The 23,421-nt window shown below is 36.7% G+C and overlaps 2 protein-coding genes across 5 annotated transcripts; both read left to right on the top strand.

The window, feature by feature from the left end:
* Positions 1–2,268: 2,268 nt before the first annotated feature.
* Positions 2,269–17,688, top strand: LOC140823151 (uncharacterized). 2 transcript variants are annotated; one of them, XR_012116160.1, is made up of 7 exons: positions 2,269–2,373; positions 3,589–4,676; positions 15,898–16,270; positions 16,526–16,735; positions 16,915–17,009; positions 17,087–17,209; positions 17,298–17,688. XR_012116160.1 is itself a non-coding variant. In XM_073184333.1 (2 exons), exon 2 carries the CDS (start codon positions 3,712–3,714, stop codon positions 5,329–5,331), a length of 1,620 nt encoding a protein of 539 aa, XP_073040434.1. In that variant the 5' UTR covers positions 2,269–2,373; positions 3,589–3,711; the 3' UTR covers positions 5,332–5,438. The 2 variants fall into 2 exon arrangements, 1 of the variants encoding a protein (XP_073040434.1); XM_073184333.1 differs by lacking the exons at positions 15,898–16,270; positions 16,526–16,735; positions 16,915–17,009; positions 17,087–17,209; positions 17,298–17,688 and having other exon boundaries at positions 3,589–5,438.
* Positions 17,689–17,907: 219 nt separating this feature from the next.
* On the top strand, positions 17,908–19,762 carry LOC140823152 (uncharacterized). 3 transcript variants are annotated; one of them, XM_073184335.1, is made up of 7 exons: positions 17,908–18,031; positions 18,133–18,398; positions 18,534–18,710; positions 18,777–18,884; positions 18,969–19,032; positions 19,128–19,226; positions 19,490–19,762. In XM_073184335.1, exons 1-6 carry the CDS (start codon positions 17,918–17,920, stop codon positions 19,140–19,142), a joined length of 744 nt encoding a protein of 247 aa, XP_073040436.1. In that variant the 5' UTR covers positions 17,908–17,917; the 3' UTR covers positions 19,143–19,226; positions 19,490–19,762. The 3 variants fall into 3 exon arrangements, with proteins under 3 accessions (XP_073040436.1, XP_073040437.1, XP_073040435.1); XM_073184336.1 differs by lacking the exon at positions 18,969–19,032 and having other exon boundaries at positions 19,490–19,527; XM_073184334.1 differs by lacking the exons at positions 18,969–19,032; positions 19,128–19,226 and having other exon boundaries at positions 19,490–19,760.
* The last annotated feature ends 3,659 nt before the right edge of the window (positions 19,763–23,421 follow it).

The raw sequence follows: 23,421 nt of genomic DNA on the forward strand, positions 1-23,421 counted from the left end.
GCTTGTATTAGGTTGTGTGGCTTCTTGTCCTAGCCATATTCTATGCTGAAGTTTCGATTAGCCAAAGGATAAGTCTTAAGTCGAAGTAGGATTTATAAAAATTTGTAAAATCAAAGTCTTCTAGTAAAATCTTTCTGACAATGGAAGAAATAGTGACATAAGAGTTGTTAATATCTGAACATCCACAACAAATTTGTGCATCTTTATTTATGACATTAAATTATTTTTTTCTTTTTTGGTAGACATTCTTAAAGCATTTTATATGTTATTTCAAATACCAAAATATTTCAACTAAAGTGGTTTCAATTCTTGGTTGAAAAACAAAATAGAGTTGTCTTTCCACGAAGGAACGTTTCTCTTAAACACCTACCTACATGTTTTTGTAAGTAAGAATTTTGTCTATATTATCAAAGATGAAAGGTCGAAGCTTGGTGCTAAGAGACAGATCTGATCATGGTTACAGGTTTTACGACCCGAAGAAAAAAAACTCATCAGAAGTCGAGAAGTTGTTTTGTCGAAAATCAGAATTCAAAAGATATTGAAATACAAATAAAACATCGAGCAAGATGTATTATTAATTAAAATGATAAATTCCGAGCTATTAGAATAATGCTAAGTTTCTAGAACTGTAAGTTACTTTCTATACCTTATACCAGAGATATCCCGCTGAGAACCTTGTATAGTGAGTGCCAAAACTCCTAATTGAGAAGGGTATCATGTAACAACAACCAAGCCACCTACGTAGGATCTGAATGTAGCCGTAGCATACACAAGCAGCAAAGCCGTGAAAATATTTTAACCAATAACTTATTTTCTCGCCAAAAAAGAAAAAAATTTGTCAGCAGTCAGTTGGTTGTCAAAACATAGATAAACCAATAATGCTGAGAAATAAATTATTCATGTCTATCCCAACAAAGTGGTACCAAAGCAGTAGGTTTTGGTTTGTGCCTTGTAGTGAAAATGGAAACTAATACAAGTACAATAAAAACTAAGTGTTTCTAATTATCAGACATGCACTGATCGATTACTGTTCGTTTCGTTTTCGTACGCATTACTATATGTTTTGTTATGCATCTTTTTCTAAGTTCCGATTTGTTCTGTCCATGTCGTTCTAATTTGATTCGTTTGATCCACCTCCTTAGATCCAAGTGATAAGTTTATTTTTTATGATTCGAATATTTTATGCATCGGGAAAGCCTGTGAGGGAAACAGCCCTACATGAAGCCTGACTATGGAAAAATGCGCCAGATGGAGCCCGGATATGGGAAAATGCCTAGAGGGAGCTTATTTACAGAAGAAAACCAAGAGAGAGCTCAAGATCAAGGACAACCCATGATCATTATTATAAGATCTGTGTTCATATATGATTCTTATTTTATAAGAATTTGTTCTATTAAGATTTTGTTCTATTTTGATCACTTTAAAGATATGTATATGTATAACTTGTAATTCTGGTATAACACAAAAAGTAATACGTTTTCATCATTATTGATCAAACGCTCGCATGTTTTATCAATTCGGACATGGTGAGCATTCATTGGAAAATATTATTAGTTGATTTATACGTAGTCATTAGATAAATCTGATTTCAAGTATGAATATCCACACGTGAAACTCTTAGCATTAAAAATCGAAAATAATCCACCTTTGAATTAGGTCAACAATTTACATTATCATACACATTATTTATTTCAGAGAAGTCATTATACGTATTATTTATTTTAGAAAAGGTACATTCTTATCACTAGTAGAATTATTGGTTTTTACTTCGCCACGAGTTACTTCGGCGATTATTAATTATGAAGTAGTATATACCAATCAACTTCGGTAATAACACACGCGAAGTGAAACATTATTTTTTACTTCACAATTTAAAAAACACGGGCTTCACTTCTAATTTTTTGTAGTATTTTACTTCGACAGAGTAGTTTTGATGAAGTAAAATGTTAAAAAAAAATAAAATTTATATTTAGTGAAGTAAAAAAAACCATACTTAACTTGTAATTTTTCTTACTTACTTTGTAAAAGATGAACCGATAGTCAATTTTTAATCTCCTTAGATTTTTAAATTGTAGTGCCTAAAATCTGGAATAGCCACTAGACCACGAATTTAAAAAAATAAAATAAAATAATATTTTAAAGATTAAATTTAATTTGAAAGAGAGACAAAATCTCTAATTTTATATACTGAATTAAATTTCATTTTTTAAATTTAATCTAGCAATTATAAAATTCTATTATATACACAGTTCAAAACCCACCGTATAACCCTTAATTATAAACCTTTGTTCGCTTCAGCCGGCTCACGTATACTTCGATTCCTTCACTTTCAGCCTCCCGCGACTTCACTTCTCTTCAGCGGCTGCCCTTCAGGTATGTCATTTTTGGGGTTTGCTTCGGATTTATGCTAATTTCTCGATGATTGTTGCTGATTTTGGGTGTCCCGCGACCTCAGCCTTCGATTTTGGGTGTTTCAAGATTTCATTTTTTTGTGTAACTTTTGGTTTCTCGATATTGTTGCCTGGTTTCGTTTTTGTTGCTGGTTTAATTTTTGTAACTTCCTTCCAATTAATTTTGTTTCTGGTTTGTCGAAGATTGTTGCCTCTATGTTGAAGGGTTCCAATTTTTGTTGATGTGTAACTTCGGAATTGTTGAAACGAGTTTGGACAAGTTAATAGGTGGGTTAAATCAACTTCCTTAGGAATTAGGACCAACCACTCATGTCAAGTGATTTCTAGAAGAGTGAAAGTGGAAGGCCCATCGGGTGTATTTTAGAGGTATTGGAATTGAGTTAAAGAGACAACTGCCTTGGAAATTACTATCACATGACCAAAAGATGTAAGAATGTTGGATTCCCACATAGATATTTGGTACAAGGGCTATCTGCATGAAAGAGTTCATAAAAGAACTTATCACTCTTAGTACATTACCTAAAATGTAACATGAAAACTGCAACAAATTAAATATTGAAAGAAGAATTGTGTAATATATGACCTAATTTCACAATGAGTGTCGTACCATAGTCCTACATATTAATCCAAAAACTTGTCCGTCTTTGTATTCAGTGGAGGACTACTTCATGATAACTTATTGTTATGTTCCCTTGAAATATATAGTTGGTAGATCGCAACCATTTGAAAATTGTAAACAGGTTACTATCGTTTCAAAAGTATAGATTTTCACTTGGTGAACGCAACCTTTGTCCATAGAGAAGTCATATGAGATCGAGCAGTAGAATTTTAGACCAACTTTACTGCAGATCTCTTCCTAGGCCCGCTTTTTTTTATAAAATTAAAGATTATCTACTGAAGAACTAAGAGCTACAGTGTAACTGTTTAGGGTCTACACCGTTGAGCTTTGTCTTCAAGGTTCTACTAGTCCTCTTTTTTCCTCCCTCTTAAGATACTTCAGCTCTTGGAGTTATAAGTTTTCATTTCCTCTGCATATAATGTTGACATTGCAAAGGCATGTATATATCTTATCATATATATGCTTCCATGGATGTGTTATCCATTTCCTTTGGTTTCTGTTTGGGAGGTGTCATTAGACATTTGAAAAAATTCAATTTCGATATTGTAATATTTTCAGGTTTTGATCAAATCCACATTGAAGAAAGTTAGAGTCCTTGAAGCAGTTTGAAGAAAACCTTCATCTAGCGGTAAATAATACAAAAATTTATCGTTAAATTTTTTGGGATTTTGCTATATTGAAATGGATAAATCCTGGATTCACTCGGATAGAAGGTCCAAACAATATGAGGAGGGTATTGAACAGTTCATTAAAGATTGTTTACAGTATCCCCATATCGACCCCAATTTAATTCATTGTCCTTGTTGCAAATGTATAAATCTTAAAAAAGGACCGGTTAAGTTCATACGAGAGCATCTTTATTTCCATGGTTTTAGTCAAAATTATGTGAATTGGATTTGGCATGGTGAGTCTGCTGGAAACGATAGAGTAAATTTGAGTACCAACCAAGAGCCAATTGATAATTATCATGACGACTTTGAAACAGCTAATATGTGTGAGGTAGCATATGATAATTATACAGAAAATCCAGAAGCGTTTATGAAATTTTTGGAGGAAGCACAAAAACCGTTGTACAATGGATGTAAACGTTACACAAAGTTGAGTGCATTTGTGAAACTGTACAATACCAAAGCAAGGCATGGGATGAGTGATGCTCTATTTTCAGATATACTAATGGATTTTGGGGATATGCTGCCAGATAATCACAATCTTCCATCCAAAATGTATGATGTAAAAAAGACATTGAGCTGTTTGGCGTTGACTTATGAAAAGATTCATGCTTGTTCCAATGATTGCATCCTTTATAGGAAGCAATATAAAGACTGTGTAAGTTGCCCTAAATGTGGATTGCCGAGGTGGAAGCTAACCACGAAAAACGATGAGAAAAAAGGTGTTCCTGCTAAGGTGGTGTGGTATTTCCCTCCCATACCAAGATTTAAGCGTATGTTTAAATCTTTAGAGACCTCAAAAAATTTAACATGGCATGCAGAAACCACAGGAGTTGCTGGTCAGTTACGTCATCCATCTGATTCACCATCTTGGAAGTTGGTGGATCATATGTGGCTCGACTTCGAAAGTGAGCCAAGAAATCTTCGCTTAGCACTTGCGGCTGATGGCATTAATCCTTATAGCAACCTTAGTAGTCGGTACAGCTGCTGGCCAATCATGTTGGCCACCTATAATTTGCCTCCAAATATGTGTATGAAGAGGAAATTCATCATGCTAACCATGCTCATTTCAGGGCCTAAACAGCCAGGAAACGATATAGATGTCTATCTAGAGGTGTTAATTGAAGATTTGCAACGATTGTGGGAAGGCGTTGATGGTGTCTATGATGCTTATCGAAGACAATTTTTCACTCTTAAAGCAGTCTTATTATGGACCATCAATGACTTTCCTGCCTACGGTAACCTTAGTGGATGTACTACACATGGTTATTATGCATGTCCAGTATGCGGAGAAGATACTTATGCAAAGTATTTGGAAAATGGGAAGAAAATGTCATTTGTTGGTCATAGACGATTCCTACCACGATTTCATCCCTATCGGAGGCAAAACAAGGAGTTCAATGGCATGGAAGAACATGGAGAAGCACCTACACCATTATCTGGAGTTACCTTGTTTGACAAGCTTTCAGGCATAAGGTGTGAGTTTGGAAAGAAGATTAGTGTGAAAGGTAAAAGGAAAATGAATGCAAAGGAGAATAATGTGGAAGACAGTAAAGAAGAAAAAGATTTCAGAGCAACCGATTTCAGAAAATGTTGGAAGAAGAAGTCAGTTTTTTTCAATCTTCCTTATTGAAAACACTTGCACGTTAGGCATTGTCTCGATGTGATGCACATTGAGAAAAATGTCTTCGAATCCCTCATTAATACTTTGATGAATGTTAAAGGAAAAACTAAGGACAATGTGGCAGTGATAAGTGCATTTTATGCACTTATATTAGTCCTATATTTCATATGGATTGTTGGTCTTTTTTGGGCGGAATTACGCGTATTTGGTATTATTGGTGTGATTGCAGGAATCTAGGTGAGACCACTGAAAGGGCGTGAAAAGGAGCGAAGATGGTGCCTAGTAGAAGAAATGTGACCAAGCGAGCATTGGAATGCAGAAGCACCCGCGCACATGCGCCCATCAAAGTCGCGCACATGCGCGAACCATACAGTGAGCAGCGCGCATATGCGCCGCTCATGGCGCGCACATGCACGAGAAAGAGCAGGCGAGCCCAGGCAGCACCCGCGCACATGCGCCACCCAATGTCGCGCACATGCGTGCCCCATCCAGAGAGGAGCGCGCATATGCGCCGATCATAGCGCGCATATGCGCGCGGCGCGAGTTTTCGGAAATAAATAGATTTCGGCGTTGATTTTTTAGGGGTTCTGAATTTTTAGACGATAGCTGTTGCGTGTTTTCACTACCGCAAGTATACGGTGCCAAGTTTTAGTACTGGTTAGAGTACAGATATCGTTCCCACGAGGAGTGTGTATAAAAATGTATATCAATTTTTGTAATTAAAATAGCCAAAACTTTATTTAGAAAAATCAATAATCAAATTGGTTTTTTAATTGAATAGCTAGAAAACAATGACTCAATTAAATCACCGAATTGAGAAGTACCAATGAGATAAAATATCTAGAGAAATGATTTCGCAAAGTTTCCACGACAATTATTCACAGTTGAATTATTATTCCTGAATTCCAATCGTTTAATGGCCAAGAACACTTAATTGTTTTATTCCCCTTTCCCAAGTGACGAATAAAGTGTACCGATTAAACTTCACTTTTATTATTCCTAATAAAAATCTAAGTTTAAAAGATAAATGCAAACAATGTTCTTACTAAGCCTCGCTAAAGTTATACGCCTTCCGAACGCTATAAACATTTAATGATGTGTTCTAATGATCTATAATCCTAGTTTCTCTCCCGAGTTGTAGAATTAATCAAATAACAAACAATTTATGGCCAGTAAATTGCAGTGCATTAAATACAGAGAACACAAGTAAACATAAAATGGAATTCAATCAAATAAAATAACCACGTCAAATTATCGTGTCCACAAAGCTACGTCATTCTCTAGAATAGGAGATTAGTTCATCACGAAATCCAAGAGAAAACAAGACATGTTTATGACTCTAGACATCGCTACGCACTAAAACGAAGAAACTAAAGGAAAGATAACAAATCCGAAGTGTCGTCTCTGTCCCCAGATCCGTCGCTCTTCGTGTTTGCGATTATTCTTCGCACTCTGAATCTCTGTCCCGTGTATGCGCTCCGTTTCTCACCTCTTTTTCTTCCCAAGAAGGTGTAATTTCGTGTGTTTCAATGGTGACGGCTGCTCTCCCCTTTGACCTAGACGATTCGCGCATTTTATACTTTTCTGGACGCGGCGCGGGCGCGGTGGCGCATGAAGTGGCGCGATGGCGCGCATGGTGTTGCTCATCTGCCGAGTGCTAGCTCGCGCGGGTGCGCGAGAATTGGCGCTGTGGCGCGTCTGTCTCGGGTCTGTGCGCGCGGGTGCGCGAGATCTGGCGCTGGCGCGCGCTGCTCTCAGGTTTTCTGCTGCATCTTTATGCGCGCGATAGCGCGTGTTTTGGCGCTGTGGCGCGCGCACCACTGGTCATTCGCTTGTATCGGTGCACGCGAGTGCGCAAGAGTTGGCGCGATGGCGCGCGTACCACTGTCGATCATCATGCATCTCATTGTGCGCGGCTGCGCGTGAACTCGCGCGGGCGCGCACGAGGTTCTGTCCGAGGATTCATGGCAATTCATTGTTCTCTTGGTTCACTTGGCTTCGTGATCGCTATTTTCACCATTCCTGAAATGACAACAAACACAAACCAAAAAACGCATAATTCTGTTCGAAACAATCATAATTCAAAATGGATTCTAATATAAATTAAGTGCAAAACTTGCACTTATCAAACCCCCCAAACTTGAACTTTTGCTAGTCCCGAGCAAAATAGAATAAAAACAAGAAGTCAATTACTAAATAATGAAACTCTCAACAGTCATGGATTCGCAAAAAGTGATATTGGCCTCAGACTTATCTATTTTAATGTAATTCATGATTTCCCAAGAGTCACGTGTGTGTGTGATATGTCAATGTTCGTTTACCCCATCGAATGCTCAAATAGAGTTGTAATGCCCATTCGCCTTACAGAATCAAGAAATCCTCAGTTCAGTTCAATTTACACATCATCAACATAAACATTTGCATTCACAGATTACATAGGACTTTTTCGGTGATTATTTGGCTCGAAAGATGATCAACACAAATATGCCAAAGCTGGAATCACAAAATGAGATGCTTGCAAGCAAGTGATTAAAGTTTATACTCATTGACAATGAATTTCAGGTATCCATAGGCTTTATTTGAACAACTTTTCTCCACTAGTATATTGGATAAATGTGACAAGGTTAATAGGTCTTGTAGGCTTGTAACGTTAGGCCACGGCTCACGGCTACAATAAAAGTATGGAAATCAAAATTTGAGAGAAATATTTGAACTTCATCAACTTCACTCATTTCATTGTCTTTTCAACCAACACCCACTTTATTGTTTTCTTTTCATTCATGTCCTTCATTTCCCAAATTTTTTTTTTTTTCACCACTTTTGATTCACATTTTTTTTTTCTTTTGAACTTCTTTCAACACATTTAACTTTTTCTTTTCTTTTCAAGGAGTATTTGAATCATTACAACACCCATGAACTTATTTCTCTCACAATTAGGTAGGACAGTAAGTGTATAAGCTTCATTAGGTAGTCGTTGTGGGAAGTAGAATAAATACAAGGGGGCTAATTGTGTGTCATTGACACATACCACTTGATTTTTTAGTTGGCTCAAAATGGGACACTAGGGATATATCATGTTCATTTGGTAGGCTCGAAGGCTCAAAACGGTTCCAAAGATCGCCTAAATCATTCCTATGTCACATGTTATCCGTATTTCGCCTCGAAAAGTGTTCAAACAAGTTCTAGACTTCCGTCAATCCATTAGTCAACTCATACAAACCAATCACATGCAATTTTCAGCAAAAATGATATATGAAATAGGTGCACGAAGAAAATTTAAGCATCTCAAAAACTTCGAGTCTCAAAGGGCTACAATTGACAGTAACAAAGAAAACAGGCCCAAAGATATTGTGAAAAACCGCCTAGATCATTTCTCTGTTTGTAAAAGTGTCAGTCAATGTCATGCAAGAATTACCAAAAATCAGATATCCGTCGTCTGTTTAGCATCACAGGCATACAACTTGTCTCTAAGCAACAATAGTATCAATAAACATGACAGTGCAAAATATTTGTGACGCTTAGGTTCTCATGAACACATATAAATTTCAGGATCGCAATTAAGTTTTCATCATCGGTCACACATTTTACTTACATGACTTTTCCTAACAAATATAGAATGCAATAATAAAAATAATAATAAAAAAATCAAACTAACTACTGTGCAAAATAAAAAAAATTCAGAAAAATTCTAACAAGCAATTTGTTACCCCCCAAACTTAAAGTATGCATTGTCCTCAATGTATAGAAATAAAGAATATGACAACACATACCTCGCTCCCGAATGTCAGAACTCGGGGCTCGAGTTGTTGTCCGCAGCATCTGAGTCATCCATTTCCATGGGCTGCGGCGGTGATAGATCTGGTGGTGGGTAAAATTAACAACTCAGGACGTAAAATAAAATAAAATAATAAAAACAAAATGAATGCTAAAGAAAATAAATTGTGGGTTGCCTCCCACACAGCGCTTGGTTTAACGTCATCAGCCCGACTATACCCATCCTGTTCATGGTGGATTGTATGCTATCTTGGATGCCTTTATTTCCACAAGCTGACCTTCAACTTCCATGGTCATCTTTCTTCGTTTCACGTCAATAATAGCTCCTGCAGTAGCCAAAAATGGTCGTCCTAAAATAGCACGAACATTCTGACTGTTCCCCATGTCAAGCACCACAAAATCAGCTAAAAGCCTTATTTTATCAATCTTAAGTTCAACATCTTCCACAACACCTAGCGGTGTCCTGATCGATTTATCCGCCATTTGCAAACTTAGTCCTGTGGGTTTGATCACACTCAGTCCAAGTTTCTCGTAGAGAAAACTTGGCATTACATTCACGCTCGCTCCCGAATCACATATAGCTTTTTCCACTAATTGCCCCCTTATTTCACATGGTATAACAAATTCTCCGGGGTCTTGCAGCTTCTGAGGAAGACTTCCTTGCATGCCCTTATTCTCTCCTCCAGTGATTGCCACCTCTTCCTTCTCTGTAGACTGAATGTTAGAGTGTAGGTTCTTGAGATCTTCAAGACCTTTTTTTTTTTGAAACTCAGCCTGTAATTGTAAATATCTCTGGGGGTAGGGAAGTAAAGAAATATCAATGCATTGATTTAACTCATACCTCTCAGATTTCTTACCTCGGGTTCTTTTGCTTGGAGTTGGCTTTTCATTCGGAACTTGTGTGAGTTCAACCTCCTTCTCTTCGCTGCCTAACATACCAATCTCCTCATGCTGCATAAAAATGGCATTCACCTCTCTCAGATTTGGATCTGCAGTCTTTTGTACTACGCCTGACGGTTGAGACGTAAGTGCATTCGTTATCTGCCCCACTTGTGACTCCAGGATTTTCAATGTCGCACCAATGCTCGCCATGTGTGTCTCAAGGTTGTCCAGTCTAGACTCAGTTCTAGACATCCTTTTACCAGATTCAACCACAAACGTTCCAACTAAATCTTCAAATGATGGCTTCCCTTCCCCATTTGATGTGTTGAACCCCGGTGGAGGATTCAACACATTCTTATTGTTTGCATAAGAAAAGTTTTCATGGTTTCGCAAACCAGGGTGACAAGTGTTAGGGGGAGGGTTACCTCGATATCCGCCAAAGCCTCCAAAGTTCTTGTTGTTGATGTATTGCACTTATTCAGGAATAGGCGACTCTTCGGCAGTCACCAGTGCTACATCAGACGTAGACTGGCCTGCTTTGTTCATTGCTGCAATCTGTGTGGTCAATGCTGAAACCTGTGCAGTAAGTGATGTGATTGGATCTACGGCATAAACTCCAGCAGTCCTCTTCACTCCAGATCTTTCAGATGGCCACTGGTAGCTGTTTATGGTCATCTGCTCAAGCAAGTCATAGGCTTGAGCAGGGGACTTGGCAAAGATCGTGCCACCTGCCGCTGCATCCACAGTTGTACGCGTTTGACCATTCAATCCATTATAGAAAAGCTCGATTTGCACCCAGTCTTCAAAACCATGGTTCGGGCATTTCCTCAACAGCTCCTTGTATCTCTCCCATGCCTCATACAGTTGCTCCAATTCAGTCTGCCGAAACGTGCTAATCTCTATCTTCAACTGTGCAGACTTTGCAGGGGGAAAGTATTTTGCCAGAAATTTTGTCGCCAACTCCTCCCATGTTGTGATACTTCCCAAGGGAAGCGATTGCAGCCATCCTCTTGCTTGATCCCTGAGAGAAAAAGGAAACAAGCGCAGTCGAATAATATCATCAGAAACACCATTCATTTTTACCGTATCTGTAATCTCCAAGAATGTTCTGAGATGTAGATGAGGATCTGAAGTAGTGGCTCCCCCAAACTGGTTCTGTTGAACCATGTTTATCAATGCGGGCTTAAGCTCGAAATTGTTGGCGTTGATGTTTCCTCGAGCAATGCCAGAATAATGCGTGTTGATCACTGGTCGGAAGTGATCTCTGATTGGTATAGCCTCAGGCGGCATCTGTCGGTCGTTTTCTCTGTTATCAGCCATCGCTTTGATTTCTTCCCTTCTCGCTTTTCTTAATCTTCTCGCAGTTCGCTCGATCTCCGGATCAAAAATAAGCAAATCAGGGCTGTGCGATCTTAGCATGCACTGTCAAACAGAAAAAGTGAATAAATCAAAAATGAAATAAAATAAAATATCTAAATTAAAATCTAGACTAATTGGTAACAATTCTGATATAAATTCAAATTTGACACTCCCCGGCAACGGCGCCAAAAACTTGTTGCGTGTTTTCACTACCGCAAGTATACGGTGCCAAGTTTTAGTACTGGTTAGAGTACAGATATCGTTCCCACGAGGAGTGTATATAAAAATGTATATCAATTCTTGTAATTAAAATAGCCAAAACTTTATTTAGAAAAATCAATAATCAAATTGGTTTGTTTAATTGAATAGCTAGAAAACAATGACTCAATTAAATCACCGAATTGAGAAGTACCAATGAGATAAAATATCTAGAGAAATGATTTCGCAAAGTTTCCACGATAATTATTCACAGTTGAATTATTATTCCTGAATTCCAATCGTTTAATGGCCAAGAACACTTAATTGTTTTATTCCCCTTTCCCAAGTGACGAATAAAGTGTACCGATTAAACTTCACTTTTATTATTCCTAATAAAAATCTAAGTTTAAAAGATAAATGCAAACAATGTTCTTACTAAGCCTCGCTAAAGTTATACGCCTTCCGAACGCTATAAACATTTAATGATGTGTTCTAATGATCTATAATCCTAGTTTCTCTCCCGAGTTGTAGAATTAATCAAATAACAAACAATTTATGGCCAGTAAATTGCAGTGCATTAAATACAGAGAACACAAGTAAACATAAAATGGAATTCAATCAAATAAAATAACCACGTCAAATTATCGTGTCCACAAAGCTACGTCATTCTCTAGAATAGGAGATTAGTTCATCACGAAATCCAAGAGAAAACAAGACATGTTTATGACTCTAGACATCGCTACGCACTAAAACGAAGAAACTAAAGGAAAGATAACAAATCCGAAGTGTCGTCTCTGTCCCCAGATCCGTCGCTCTTCGTGTTTGCGATTATTCTTCGCACTCTGAATCTCTGTCCCGTGTATGCGCTCCGTTTCTCACCTCTTTTTCTTCCCAAGAAGGTGTAATTTCGTGTGTTTCAATGGTGACGGCTGCTCTCCCCTTTGACCTAGACGATTCGCGCATTTTATACTTTTCTGGACGCGGCGCACGCGCGGTGGCGCATGAAGTGGCGCGATGGCGCGCATGGTGTTGCTCATCTGCCGAGTGCTAGCTCGCGCGGGTGCGCGAGAATTGGCGCTGTGGCGCGTCTGTCTCGGGTCTGTGCGCGCGGGTGCGCGAGATCTGGCGCTGGCGCGCGCTGCTCTCAGGTTTTCTGCTGCATCTTTATGCGCGCGATAGCGCGTGTTTTGGCGCTGTGGCGCGCGCACCACTGGTCATTGGCTTGTATCGGTGCACGCGAGTGCGCAAGAGTTGGCGCGATGGCGCGCGTACCACTGTCGATCATCATGCATCTCATTGCGCGCGGCTGCGCGTGAACTCGCGCGGGCGCGCGCGAGGTTCTTTCGAGGATTCATGGCAATTCATTGTTCTCTTGGTTCACTTGGCTTCGTGATCGCTATTTTCACCATTCCTGAAATGACAACAAACACAAACCAAAAAACGCATAATTCTGTTCGAAACAAGCATAATTCAAAATGGATTCTAATATAAATTAAGTGCAAAACTTGCACTTATCAATAGCCGACATATCACTCGTGACCAGGAGAGAAAAAGCGAGAGCACGGACAACGGAGCGCGAAGAACGGAGATTGAAGACGCTTCATCCAGACACGGAGACGCACTTCCATCTCTCGCCAACACGTTCTTAATTCGGTTTCTTACTTTTACGTTTTTAATGATTACAAACAGGTTTTGTTGTGATCTACTTTTGAGTATGAACTAAATTTTATTTTCTAGAGATTGACGTAGTCGAAGTCGAACCTTTGTTATCGACGTTTTGATATTGCATTGAATTATTTCATCGTGTTTGTTTGTGATTTCCTGTATTAAATGCTTTTGGATTACTGGCCATAATTCGAATGATAAAATAATTGAGATCTAACACTCGAGAGAGGTGATCGAAATTAGGACAAGGGAAATCGCATCGTCAGATGTTTATAGCGTGCAAAAGACGTATAACTTTGGCGAAACCATAATAGAACCTTGTGTGCATTTATTACTTGTTGCATGATTTTGAATAGACATATTAAAATCGGTAATAGGTAATACATTTCTATTTAGCACTCGACAGAGGGAATTGAAAATATTGTGAGTTCTTGGTTAATAAATATGGTGCAATTTAATTTAATGTTAGTCATGATTAATTTAGCATAGGGGAGACTCGACGAAATCATATCTCTAGATTTATTTACCCATTGAAATTCGACTGTGTGCTAGAATTTTAGGATTTGTTATTTTATTTGAATTTCTTAAAAACCAATTATTCGATTTGTCTAAATAAAATTAAGCTATGTCAATTATGGTACTTAATATTCGATTTTAAATAATTACTCTTCGTGGGAACGATATCTTTACTCAACCCAGTACTAAAACTTGACACCGTATACTTGCGGTAGTGAAAATACGCAACAGGCGGCTAGGTTGGACATGGTTCAAATGGGAGTTAGGCCTGAATTGGCCCCTAAATTTGGTGAAAAAAAAAACATATCTTCCTCCTGCCACATGTTCATTCACAAAAAAAGAAAAGTTACAAGTCTGTCAGTCGTTAATGGATATAAAAGTTCCTGAAGGTTTCTCGTCGAACATGAAGAATCTTGTGTGCATGTCTGAGCTAAAGTTGACAGGCTTCAAATCTCATGATTGTCATGTCTTAATGCAGCATTTCCTACCAATACTCATCCGTGATGCACTACCAAAACATGTTAGATATGCCATCATAAGATTATGCTTCTTCTTCAAGGATATTTGTTGCAAGGTTATAGATGTAGCCAAGTTAGATAAGCTGCAATTTGATTTGGTTGTTACGCTATGCTTATTGGAGCAGTATTTTCCTCTTTCTTTCTTCGATTTCATGCTTCATTTAACAGTCCATCTTGTTCGAGAAGTCCGATTATGTGGACCAGTTTATTTCCGGTATATGTATCCGTTTGAAAGATACATGAAAGTGCTTAAGAGTTATGTAGGCAGTCGAAAACATCCTGAAGGTTGCATTGTTCAGAGATATTCAGCGGAAGAAGCAATTGAGTTTTGTTCGGAATACCTCAATGATCTTGATCCTGTTGGGGTCCCTCAATCAAATCAAAACCCCGAAACAAACGTTCCTGGATTCTTAGCATGCAAATCACCAATTATAGTGCAACAAGTTGATCTACAACAAGCACATTTGACTGTGCTGGAAAATACGGAAGAAGTATCTCCCTACATAATGTAAGTGTACTGCATTAATTTATTATTTTGCACATTGTTATTATCAATATCTACTGTCTGACACAAATTTATATATAAATATTTCCATAGTGAACATAAAACCTTCTTGAAGTCAATGTTTCCGAAAAAAAACACAGACGAAAGGTGGATACAAGATGCTCACAACAAGAGGTTCATTGACTGGTTTCGTGCAAAGGTTAGGTAGATGCAAAAATATATTTTTCATGCATGTTGCGCTGAACAAGTTGTAACTGCTATTTTTATCACCATATTCAAATTGAATACATGTCAAGTTGCTGGTGAAATAGACAGATGCAATGGTGGAATAACATCGACATTGACATGGCTGGCTCATGGACCACGTTCGCACGTCATTAAGTATAGTAGTTATGTGATAAATGGTAATTTATACCAAACAAAGGCGCGGGATGATGAGAGAGTTTGCCAAAACAGTGGGGTTTCTCTTGTTGCCAGCACCGTGCTTGTCTGTAGTGCCAAAGATAAGAGCCCTCTAATCGCTGATGTGTCTTTCTATGGAATGATTGAAGAAATATGGGAATTAGACTATCATCAATTTTAAGTTCCTCTTTTCAGGTGTGCGTGGGTTTCAAACGACAAAGGAGTGATCAACAATGATGAATGTGGCTCACCTTGGTCAATATGAACAAACTAGGGCACAAGAATGATGAATTTGTCCTTGCAAGTCAAGTCAATCAAGTCTTTTACATTGAAGACCCATTAAAAAAAGGATGGTCAATTGTGCTCCCAGTGCCAAATAGATGTTATGAGGGAGAAGATGATGCTTGGACTAGTATTCATGTGTCTCGACCAATTGATGATGTTGATACTCATTGTATTCCCGTTCATGAAAGATACTTTAGATCAGAAAACGAGGGTGTCTGGGAAATGAACAAGAAAAAATGATGATTTTTACTTTTATGTCATGTTTATTTAGGGACAAGAAAAGACATGTTATCTACTTTAAAAAATTATGTTATGCAATTTTATCATTTTTTATCAGTCTTATTATTATTATTTATGTCATTTTTATATTTTTGTTATTTTTATTATGTGTTTATGTTATGTTTGTGATATTTTAATTATCCATGTTATTGTGTAGATTTTAATATTGGTTTAATTCATGTTCTTATGCAGCGGAGAACATAATGGGTCGCAAAAAAGAGGAGAAAAAAACTGAATTTGAGGAGCTACAAGAATTAAATGATGATAATTTGCTTGGAGTTACTGATGCGGAGCTGCATGGACTTACTGATGAACAAGAACGTCTTGTAGATTTGAAGAAGAACAAGAGAGGACCTACATTAATGGGTAAACTAACTGCAGCTGCAAGATGGGGAAAAAAACGAAGATTGATTATGATGACATGGGGAGGCCAACATACAATGCAAATGGAAGGGCTTTACAATCATACATTGGCTCTGTTGCTAGATCCATGGTGCCAATCAATATAAAGTCCTGGCCTGATGTTCCTGAAAACATAAAACAAAAAGTGTGGGAAGAGATATCGGTAAGTACATGATTAAATTTTGGTGTTCATTTGAATTTTTTAATCAAGGATTGATTACATATACAATAATTTGTCATTTCAGAATTCTCTACCTTGATCAATATTTTTTTACTGTACTTCATGCTATTTTGATGAACTTGGTTGATTAGAGTAATACGCTGATATGTACATATTAATTTGAACATGTATGTATTTTAATTTGAACATGTATGTATATACGATATGAAATAGTACCAACTAATATTTTTGTTGCAGAATGTCTTCGAACTAGCGCCACAAAGTGAGTCTGTTGTGATGAGTTCAGCAGCACAAAAGTGGCGAGATTTCAAAAACAAATTGACTAGCAGATTTGTTTGGCCGAATAGAAAAAATCCTGAAAAGTTGATTTCTCCACCAAGTCAGTATCAGTTCCCAATAGCAGATTGGAAAGCATTTGTGGATGCGAGACTAGATCCATCGTGGGAGGTACTTTAAGATTTTTCATTTTTTTCTTTAAGAGACTAGATTCATCATGGGAGGTACTTTAAGAATTTTCATGTTTTCTTTAAGAGACTAGAACAATCATGGGAGGTACTTTAAGAATTTTCATGTTTTCTTTAACAATTAATAATTTCCATACTTAACTGAAGAACACAATGATGTAGGTTACTCACGAAAAACAAAAAAAAAACGGACTATGAATTGTAAATATCACCACAGAATGTCTCGCAAGGGTTACATCGGCTTGGAGGCTGAACTGGTAAGCTATAGAGCATTCTATTTATCATTTTCATAAAGCTCTTCATGTTCTTAAACTGATTAATTTTGGAATTGTAGAGAGAGAAAAACATAATTGCTGAAGATGAAGAAGTTGATAGATCGGTGCTTTGGCGTAAAGCTCGGGAAGACAAATCTGGCAACATAACAAATGTGGAGACATCAGAAGTTGCCGAAAAAATTGTAAATGTTTGGTTTTAATCAATCAACATATTGCCTAGATAAATAAAACTGTGGTTTTTGGATTGATTTGTTATGTCTCTAATTGTAGGATGACTTGTTGGAAAAAAAACTCAAAGGAGAGTTCAAATCTTCTGGAATGAATGATGTCCTAACCACTGCCTTAGGAAGCCAAGAACACTATGGGAGGGTTCGAGGTGTGGGAGGGTTTGTAAAGCCTCAAGTCTTCTTTAAAACTCCAAGAAAGAAGAGGGAATCAGTCCCAAAAGCTATGGTCGAAAACTTCAAAGAACAATTGGAAGAGACTAAGAGTTTAAAGGCAGAATTGGAGAAATTGAAGGCTGAACTTGCTAGAGTTATGCTCATCATCAATGATCGAACTTCCGATACTGCAACATCAAACAAGTGCTCAGACATGAAAGAACCAAAACTGTCAGATGATGTGGAAGAAGTTTATAAATGCGAAACTTCAAATATGAAGGTTCTATATTTCTTGATTTCAAGTCAAATTATTTTTTTTTCACAATCATATATTTATATATATAATATCTTATTGTTCTTAAAAGGGAAAAAAATGCCACTTGACTGTAAAACAACGTGAAAACGTGGTGGCGTATGGCACAATAATATCAGAAGGAGGTCCAAATATCATGATTCACCATGTTCCACTTGGGGAACAAAACTTCAAGGTATCTATTGATGTTGTCTTAGATGAAGAAAGCAGAACTTCCAATCCCAATTAAATCTGGACCAAGAGTCGTCAAAGATGCAGTTGGAGCCATTGTTGGTTGGCCTAAAGAGTTGATAATTTTTCCAACGACGCAGGTACTTCAAGTTTTCTCTTGAATTTTTGTTTTCAATTGTCGAATATGTTACTTGCACAATGGTTTAATTTAGAATACTTGTATGAATATTCTAAATTGTAGAAGAAGGGGAAACCTCAACTATTTGCTCTTTCGGATGTTCCCGGTCAGCTCGACAAGTTCAAGGATATTGTAAAAGAATTACCCATGGCATGCAAGTATATCTACTCGCATGTTATAAGATTGATGAATGAATCGGATACCATATACGTAGAGTTTGAGGGCGCTATGTTTGGACGTCCTAAAAACATACGGTTGCTAAGAGAAGATATCTTACGCTTTATGGAGATGAGAGAGATAGGCGCCAAACAAATTTTGGTTTACATGGGGTATGTTATGTCTAACTTACTGTGTTTTTTGCATATTTAATTTAATATTTTCTGCATATTTAATTTAATATTTTATGTGGAACTTGTCCGTATTTTGAAACATTTATAACAAAGTTATGTAATATTTGAGTGCAGTCACCTCTACAAATATTTGAGAAATGAAGACAGGGCTGATTATATTTCATTTGTGGATCCCGGAAGCATACCTACATGCCCAATTGGCAAAGATGGTCGTGACTTATCACAACATATTGCTGACCAGTTGGAAGCAGTGTGTAGAGACAGCATCTGCCTTATCCCATACAACACTGGGTAAGATTTTAGTTATTTATTGATTTCTACTACATACTAGTCAATGCTATATTTTCATTTTTGCAGGTACCATTGGATCTTGACTGTCATCAATGAAGATAAAAATATGATATATTTATTGGATTCTACGGCTAACAAAAACCGAGACGATGCATGGAAAACTATAGTGACCAAGTAAGTAGTAGATTATGTTGATTTTCAATGCATTCAATTATAAATATGAAAAAAAAAGATAATTTTTTTCTTTTTAAAACGTAGTGGTGTCAGAATGTACAATGCCTCGAAGGGTATTTCTCAAAAGTCGTGTTTTAAACAATTGACGGTATGAATTGTGCCTATGTATGAAGACATGAATGAATAGTTCTTATTATTTGGATTGTGATTGTTGCATTAAATTTTCCATTTCATTATATATAGGGTAATCTAAAATAAAGTGGTTCTGTTGAATGTGGATATTGTGTGATGAGGTACATGAAAGAGATAGTTGAATATGAAAATCCACAATTGGAGAAGATGGTAAGTTCTTTCTTTATGATATGCTTTGGTTTATTATCGAGATAAGTTGTTGCCATTGAGATATGTGCACATTAAATCTATATAATTATTAATTATGGAATTTGTGCTATTAGAATTAATGGTTGAGATAATTTGTTTCCATTGAGATATATATGCATATGGTAATATGTATTTTATGATAATTTGTTTCTCATTTGGATATTGTCATTTTTTTTATGAATGTTCTTATTAATCTAATGCATCTTGTACTTTTTACATTACAGTTTGCAGGATCAATCAAGAACCAATATTTCAACCAATCTCAATATGATGAAGTCAGAAGTGAATGGAGCGAATTCGTCTACTCTTATGTAGGTGCTTAATAGATCATGTGCATCATTGTGCATTTTAGAACATACTTGTGGATATATACTTTTGGTTTTGTGGATATACTTGCTGATATATTTTTGGGTTATACGTAATTTTGGATACATTTTTGGGTTATATTTGTGGATTTGTGGATATATATATATTTGTGGATTGGTATATATCTTTGTGGATTCGTGGATTTTCATTATTTTTAGATGGATAATTTATGATTCAAATGAATATATTTTAAGTTATGTGTGTATGTGTGTATATAGTGGTATTAATGTATATTAATTAAATTATTTTGATAAAGTGAAAATTATGTTTTTACTTCAATACTTTATTAAATTATTGTGGTAGATATCAAGAATTACTTCGTTAAATTAAAATTGTGTTGCAATAAAATATGATTATTTACTTCGACAATAAATTAAATGATGAAGTAATAAAATACAAAATAACTCGTCATATTAAATTTGTGTCGAAGTTATAGAAAGAATTTACTTCACCACAACTCAATAATTGTGAAGTCGTTCTCTATTAATTACTTCACTACAATACAAAGAAATGAAGTCTTTTAAACCTACTACTTCGTCATTAAATGTAAATTGTGCAGTAACAAAAGATCAAATACTTCAACAAATAAAAATTATGGTGAAGTTATAGAATATATTTACTTCATCATAGTTCCATAACACCGAAGTCTTTCGCATAAATTACTTCACCAAAATATAAAACATGTGAAGTTATACAACACATTTACTTCGTCATTCAATATAAACTATGCAATTATATATAAGCTATTACTTCTGCACTTTACAAAGTCGATGAAGTAAAAGACGTTGTTTTACTTCGGCACCGGTCTAATTCCGGACCGGTTTTCTCTCATTGAACCGGTCAAAGACTTCGCTAATTTTTTGGATAAGACTTCGGTGATAGTGCGAAGTAAAATGGTACTCTATTACTTCACGTGCGTCTACTTCGGCAGTTATCTACCTATGACTTCATTGAATATACGAAGTAAATCAAGGAAATTCTACTAGTGTATACACGTTATCTACATAAAATAACCCAACTAAAGAGTGATTTCTAAAAGTTATTTTCGAAAATGCAAGAAACGTGACAAAGAATACTTTGATAAATCGACAAAAAGAAACAATGTGATTTCTATCATGAATATGAAGTTAACATGATATTTTTTGAGCCTATGTTTGTTTTATCATGCACAAAAAGGACCAAGTTGTACTAAAGGTGGAAAATTAAACTCACCTACAACCTAAGGACTAAGAATCTTTATTATGAACATTCATATTATTCCTAAAATGCCCTTTCCTTGGTTGACAATAATAAATTTTTTTTATATATAGTTGTTATGGCACGTGTCATTAATTAAGTTCTTTTACTTGGTCATTGTCAATAATCCTAACATTTAGGAACAAGGTTGCAGTAGTGGGTTTGTTAGAACGTGGCTTTCGTTGCCCAGTATTAGTTAGTGGTCAAGTTTGTTGCTATTTTTGTGGTTATTTCGGTTGGTGTTATAGCCTACAAAAGGCTGATTGATTAATAAATTGTAGTTGTACTTATCCTCTATATCATCTTGTGTTTTCTTTTCTCAAATTTTGTAACATTGGTATCAGAGCCGGTTAAAAACAATGGCATCTGAAAATTTTGTGCCAGATGCTATCCCACGCTTTGATGGTCACTATGATCACTGGAGTATGCTGATGGAAAACTTCTTGAGGTCTAAAGAATATTGGCATGTCGTGGAATCTGGAGTAGCAGAACTAACGGCTGGAGTAATGTTGACAGCAACGCAACAGTCTGAATTAGACTCATTGAAGCTTAAGGATCATAAAGCCAAGAACTATCTTTTCCAGGCCATTGATCGGTCGACCTTGGAGACGATTCTTTGCAAAGACACTTCAAAGCATATTTGGGATGCAATGAAGAAGAAGCATCAAGGGAACGCGAGGGCGATGCGGGTGATGCTTCAAGGATTTCAGACTGAATTTGAGAATCTAAGCATGAAGTCAGGCGAGTCAGTTTCAGAATTCTTTGCGAGAACGATGACAATCGCTAAGAAGATGCGCATCCATGGAGATAAAATGGAGGATGTGACAGTTGTGGAGAAAATCCTTCGATCAATGTCACCTAAATTTAATTTCATTGTTTGTTCTATAGAAGAATCACAAAATATAGATTCTCTTTCAATTGATGAATTAAAGAGCTCATTGCTGGTTCATGAAAGAAAGGTTGTCTTGCAAGATAAAGAGGAGCAAGCATTGAAGGCGACAGGTCCTGGTGGAAATCCAAGAAGGAAGGACAAAAATGGGTACAACAAGTCAGAGGAGGATCAAGAAAATGATTTTAATCAGTCAAAGGAAAAATCAAAGTTTGTTGACAAATCAAACATTAAATGTTACAGATGTCACATGTATGGTCATTACAAATCAGAATGTTACACTAATCTCAATAGAAATCGTGGTATGAAATCAAATTTTGTAGAACAAGAAGAAGAAATTTCTCTCTTGATGGCATACCATATGAAGGAAGAAATCCACCAGAACATGTGGTACTTAGATACAGGCTGCAGCAACCATATGTGTGGAGATAAGATGATGTTTTCGGAGTTAGATGAAACATTTCGGAACATCGTATCATTTGGTGATAACTCCCAAGTTTCTGTTATGGGCAAAGGGAGTGTACAAATTAACACCAAAAGAAATACTGAGCATGTTATTTCCAATGTCTTCTTTGTTCCAGATTTGAAAACTAACCTACTTAGTGTTGGTCAGCTTCAAGAGAAGGGATATGAAATCTCTATTAAGGATGGAGTTTGCCGGATTCAAGATGAAAAATTAGGCTTAATAACTGCAGTCAACATGATAGCAAATCGGATGTTTCCCTTGTATCTCGACAACACCACTCAAGCATGTTTTTCCACCAGAGTAAAAGATAAGCATGCCTATGGCATTTTCGGTATGGGCACTTGAATTTTAATGGCTTAAACACGTTGCTACAAAATAATATGGTGAAGGGTCTTCCGCAAATTCGTATTCCTTCTCAAATATGTGAAGTGTGTGTTATTGGTAAACAACATCGGGAGCAATTTCCAAAAGGGCAGTCAAGGAGAGCGAAAAAGGTATTGGAGCTAGTTCATTCAGATTTATGTGGACCCATCAATCCGACATCAAATGGTGGTAAACGTTACTTTATAACGTTTATTGACCACTATAGTTGAAAAACTTGGGTTTATTTTTTGAAGGAAAAATCAGAAACCTTTTTAGCTTTAAAAAGTTTCAAAGTTCTGGTTGAAAAAGAAGCAGGTGTTCCGATAAAGATTCTTCGCAATGATCGTGGTGGTGAATACAACTCGGCTAAATTTGTAAATTTATGTGAGTAACATGGAATTTAGATGCAACTTACAGCAGCCTATACACCAGAACAGAATAGCGTTGCAGAGAGAAAGAATCATACAATTCTAAACATCATACAATTATAAACATGGTGCGGTCTGTTCTGACAACAAGCGGAATGCCAAAGAGTTTTTGGCCAGAAGCGATCAATTGGAGCATCCACATATTGAACAGAAGTTCAACTTTAGCTGTCCAAAATGTGACACATGAAGAAGCGTGGAGTGGCTACAAACCAAGCGTTGAGCATTTTAGAGTTTTTGGTTGTATAGCATATGTCCACATTCCAGATCAGAAAAGAAGCAAGCTCGATGACAAAGGTGAAAAATATTTTTTTCTTTGTGTTAGTGAATAGGCAAAAGCATACAAATTGTATGAACATATCACTAAGAAAATTGTCATTATTCGTGACGTGGTTTTTGATGAGAAGCAGT

This window comes from Primulina eburnea, chromosome 2, assembly GCF_022965805.1.
Source record: "Primulina eburnea isolate SZY01 chromosome 2, ASM2296580v1, whole genome shotgun sequence".
NCBI classification, from domain to species: domain Eukaryota; kingdom Viridiplantae; phylum Streptophyta; class Magnoliopsida; order Lamiales; family Gesneriaceae; genus Primulina; species Primulina eburnea.

Excerpts from the sequence above, each read along its gene's own strand:
- LOC140823151 (XM_073184333.1), top strand. The coding sequence starts at position 3,712 with ATGGATAAATCCTGGATTCACTCGGATAGAAGGTCCAAACAATATGAG.
- LOC140823152 (XM_073184334.1), top strand. The coding sequence starts at position 17,918 with ATGAAGAAAGCAGAACTTCCAATCCCAATTAAATCTGGACCAAGAGTC. Across the intron at positions 18,032-18,132 it reads TAATTTTTCCAACGACGCAG|AAGAAGGGGAAACCTCAACT; the intron begins GTACTTCAAGTT and ends TCTAAATTGTAG. Across the intron at positions 18,885-19,489 it reads TGGAAAACTATAGTGACCAA|TTTGCAGGATCAATCAAGAA; the intron begins GTAAGTAGTAGA and ends TTTACATTACAG.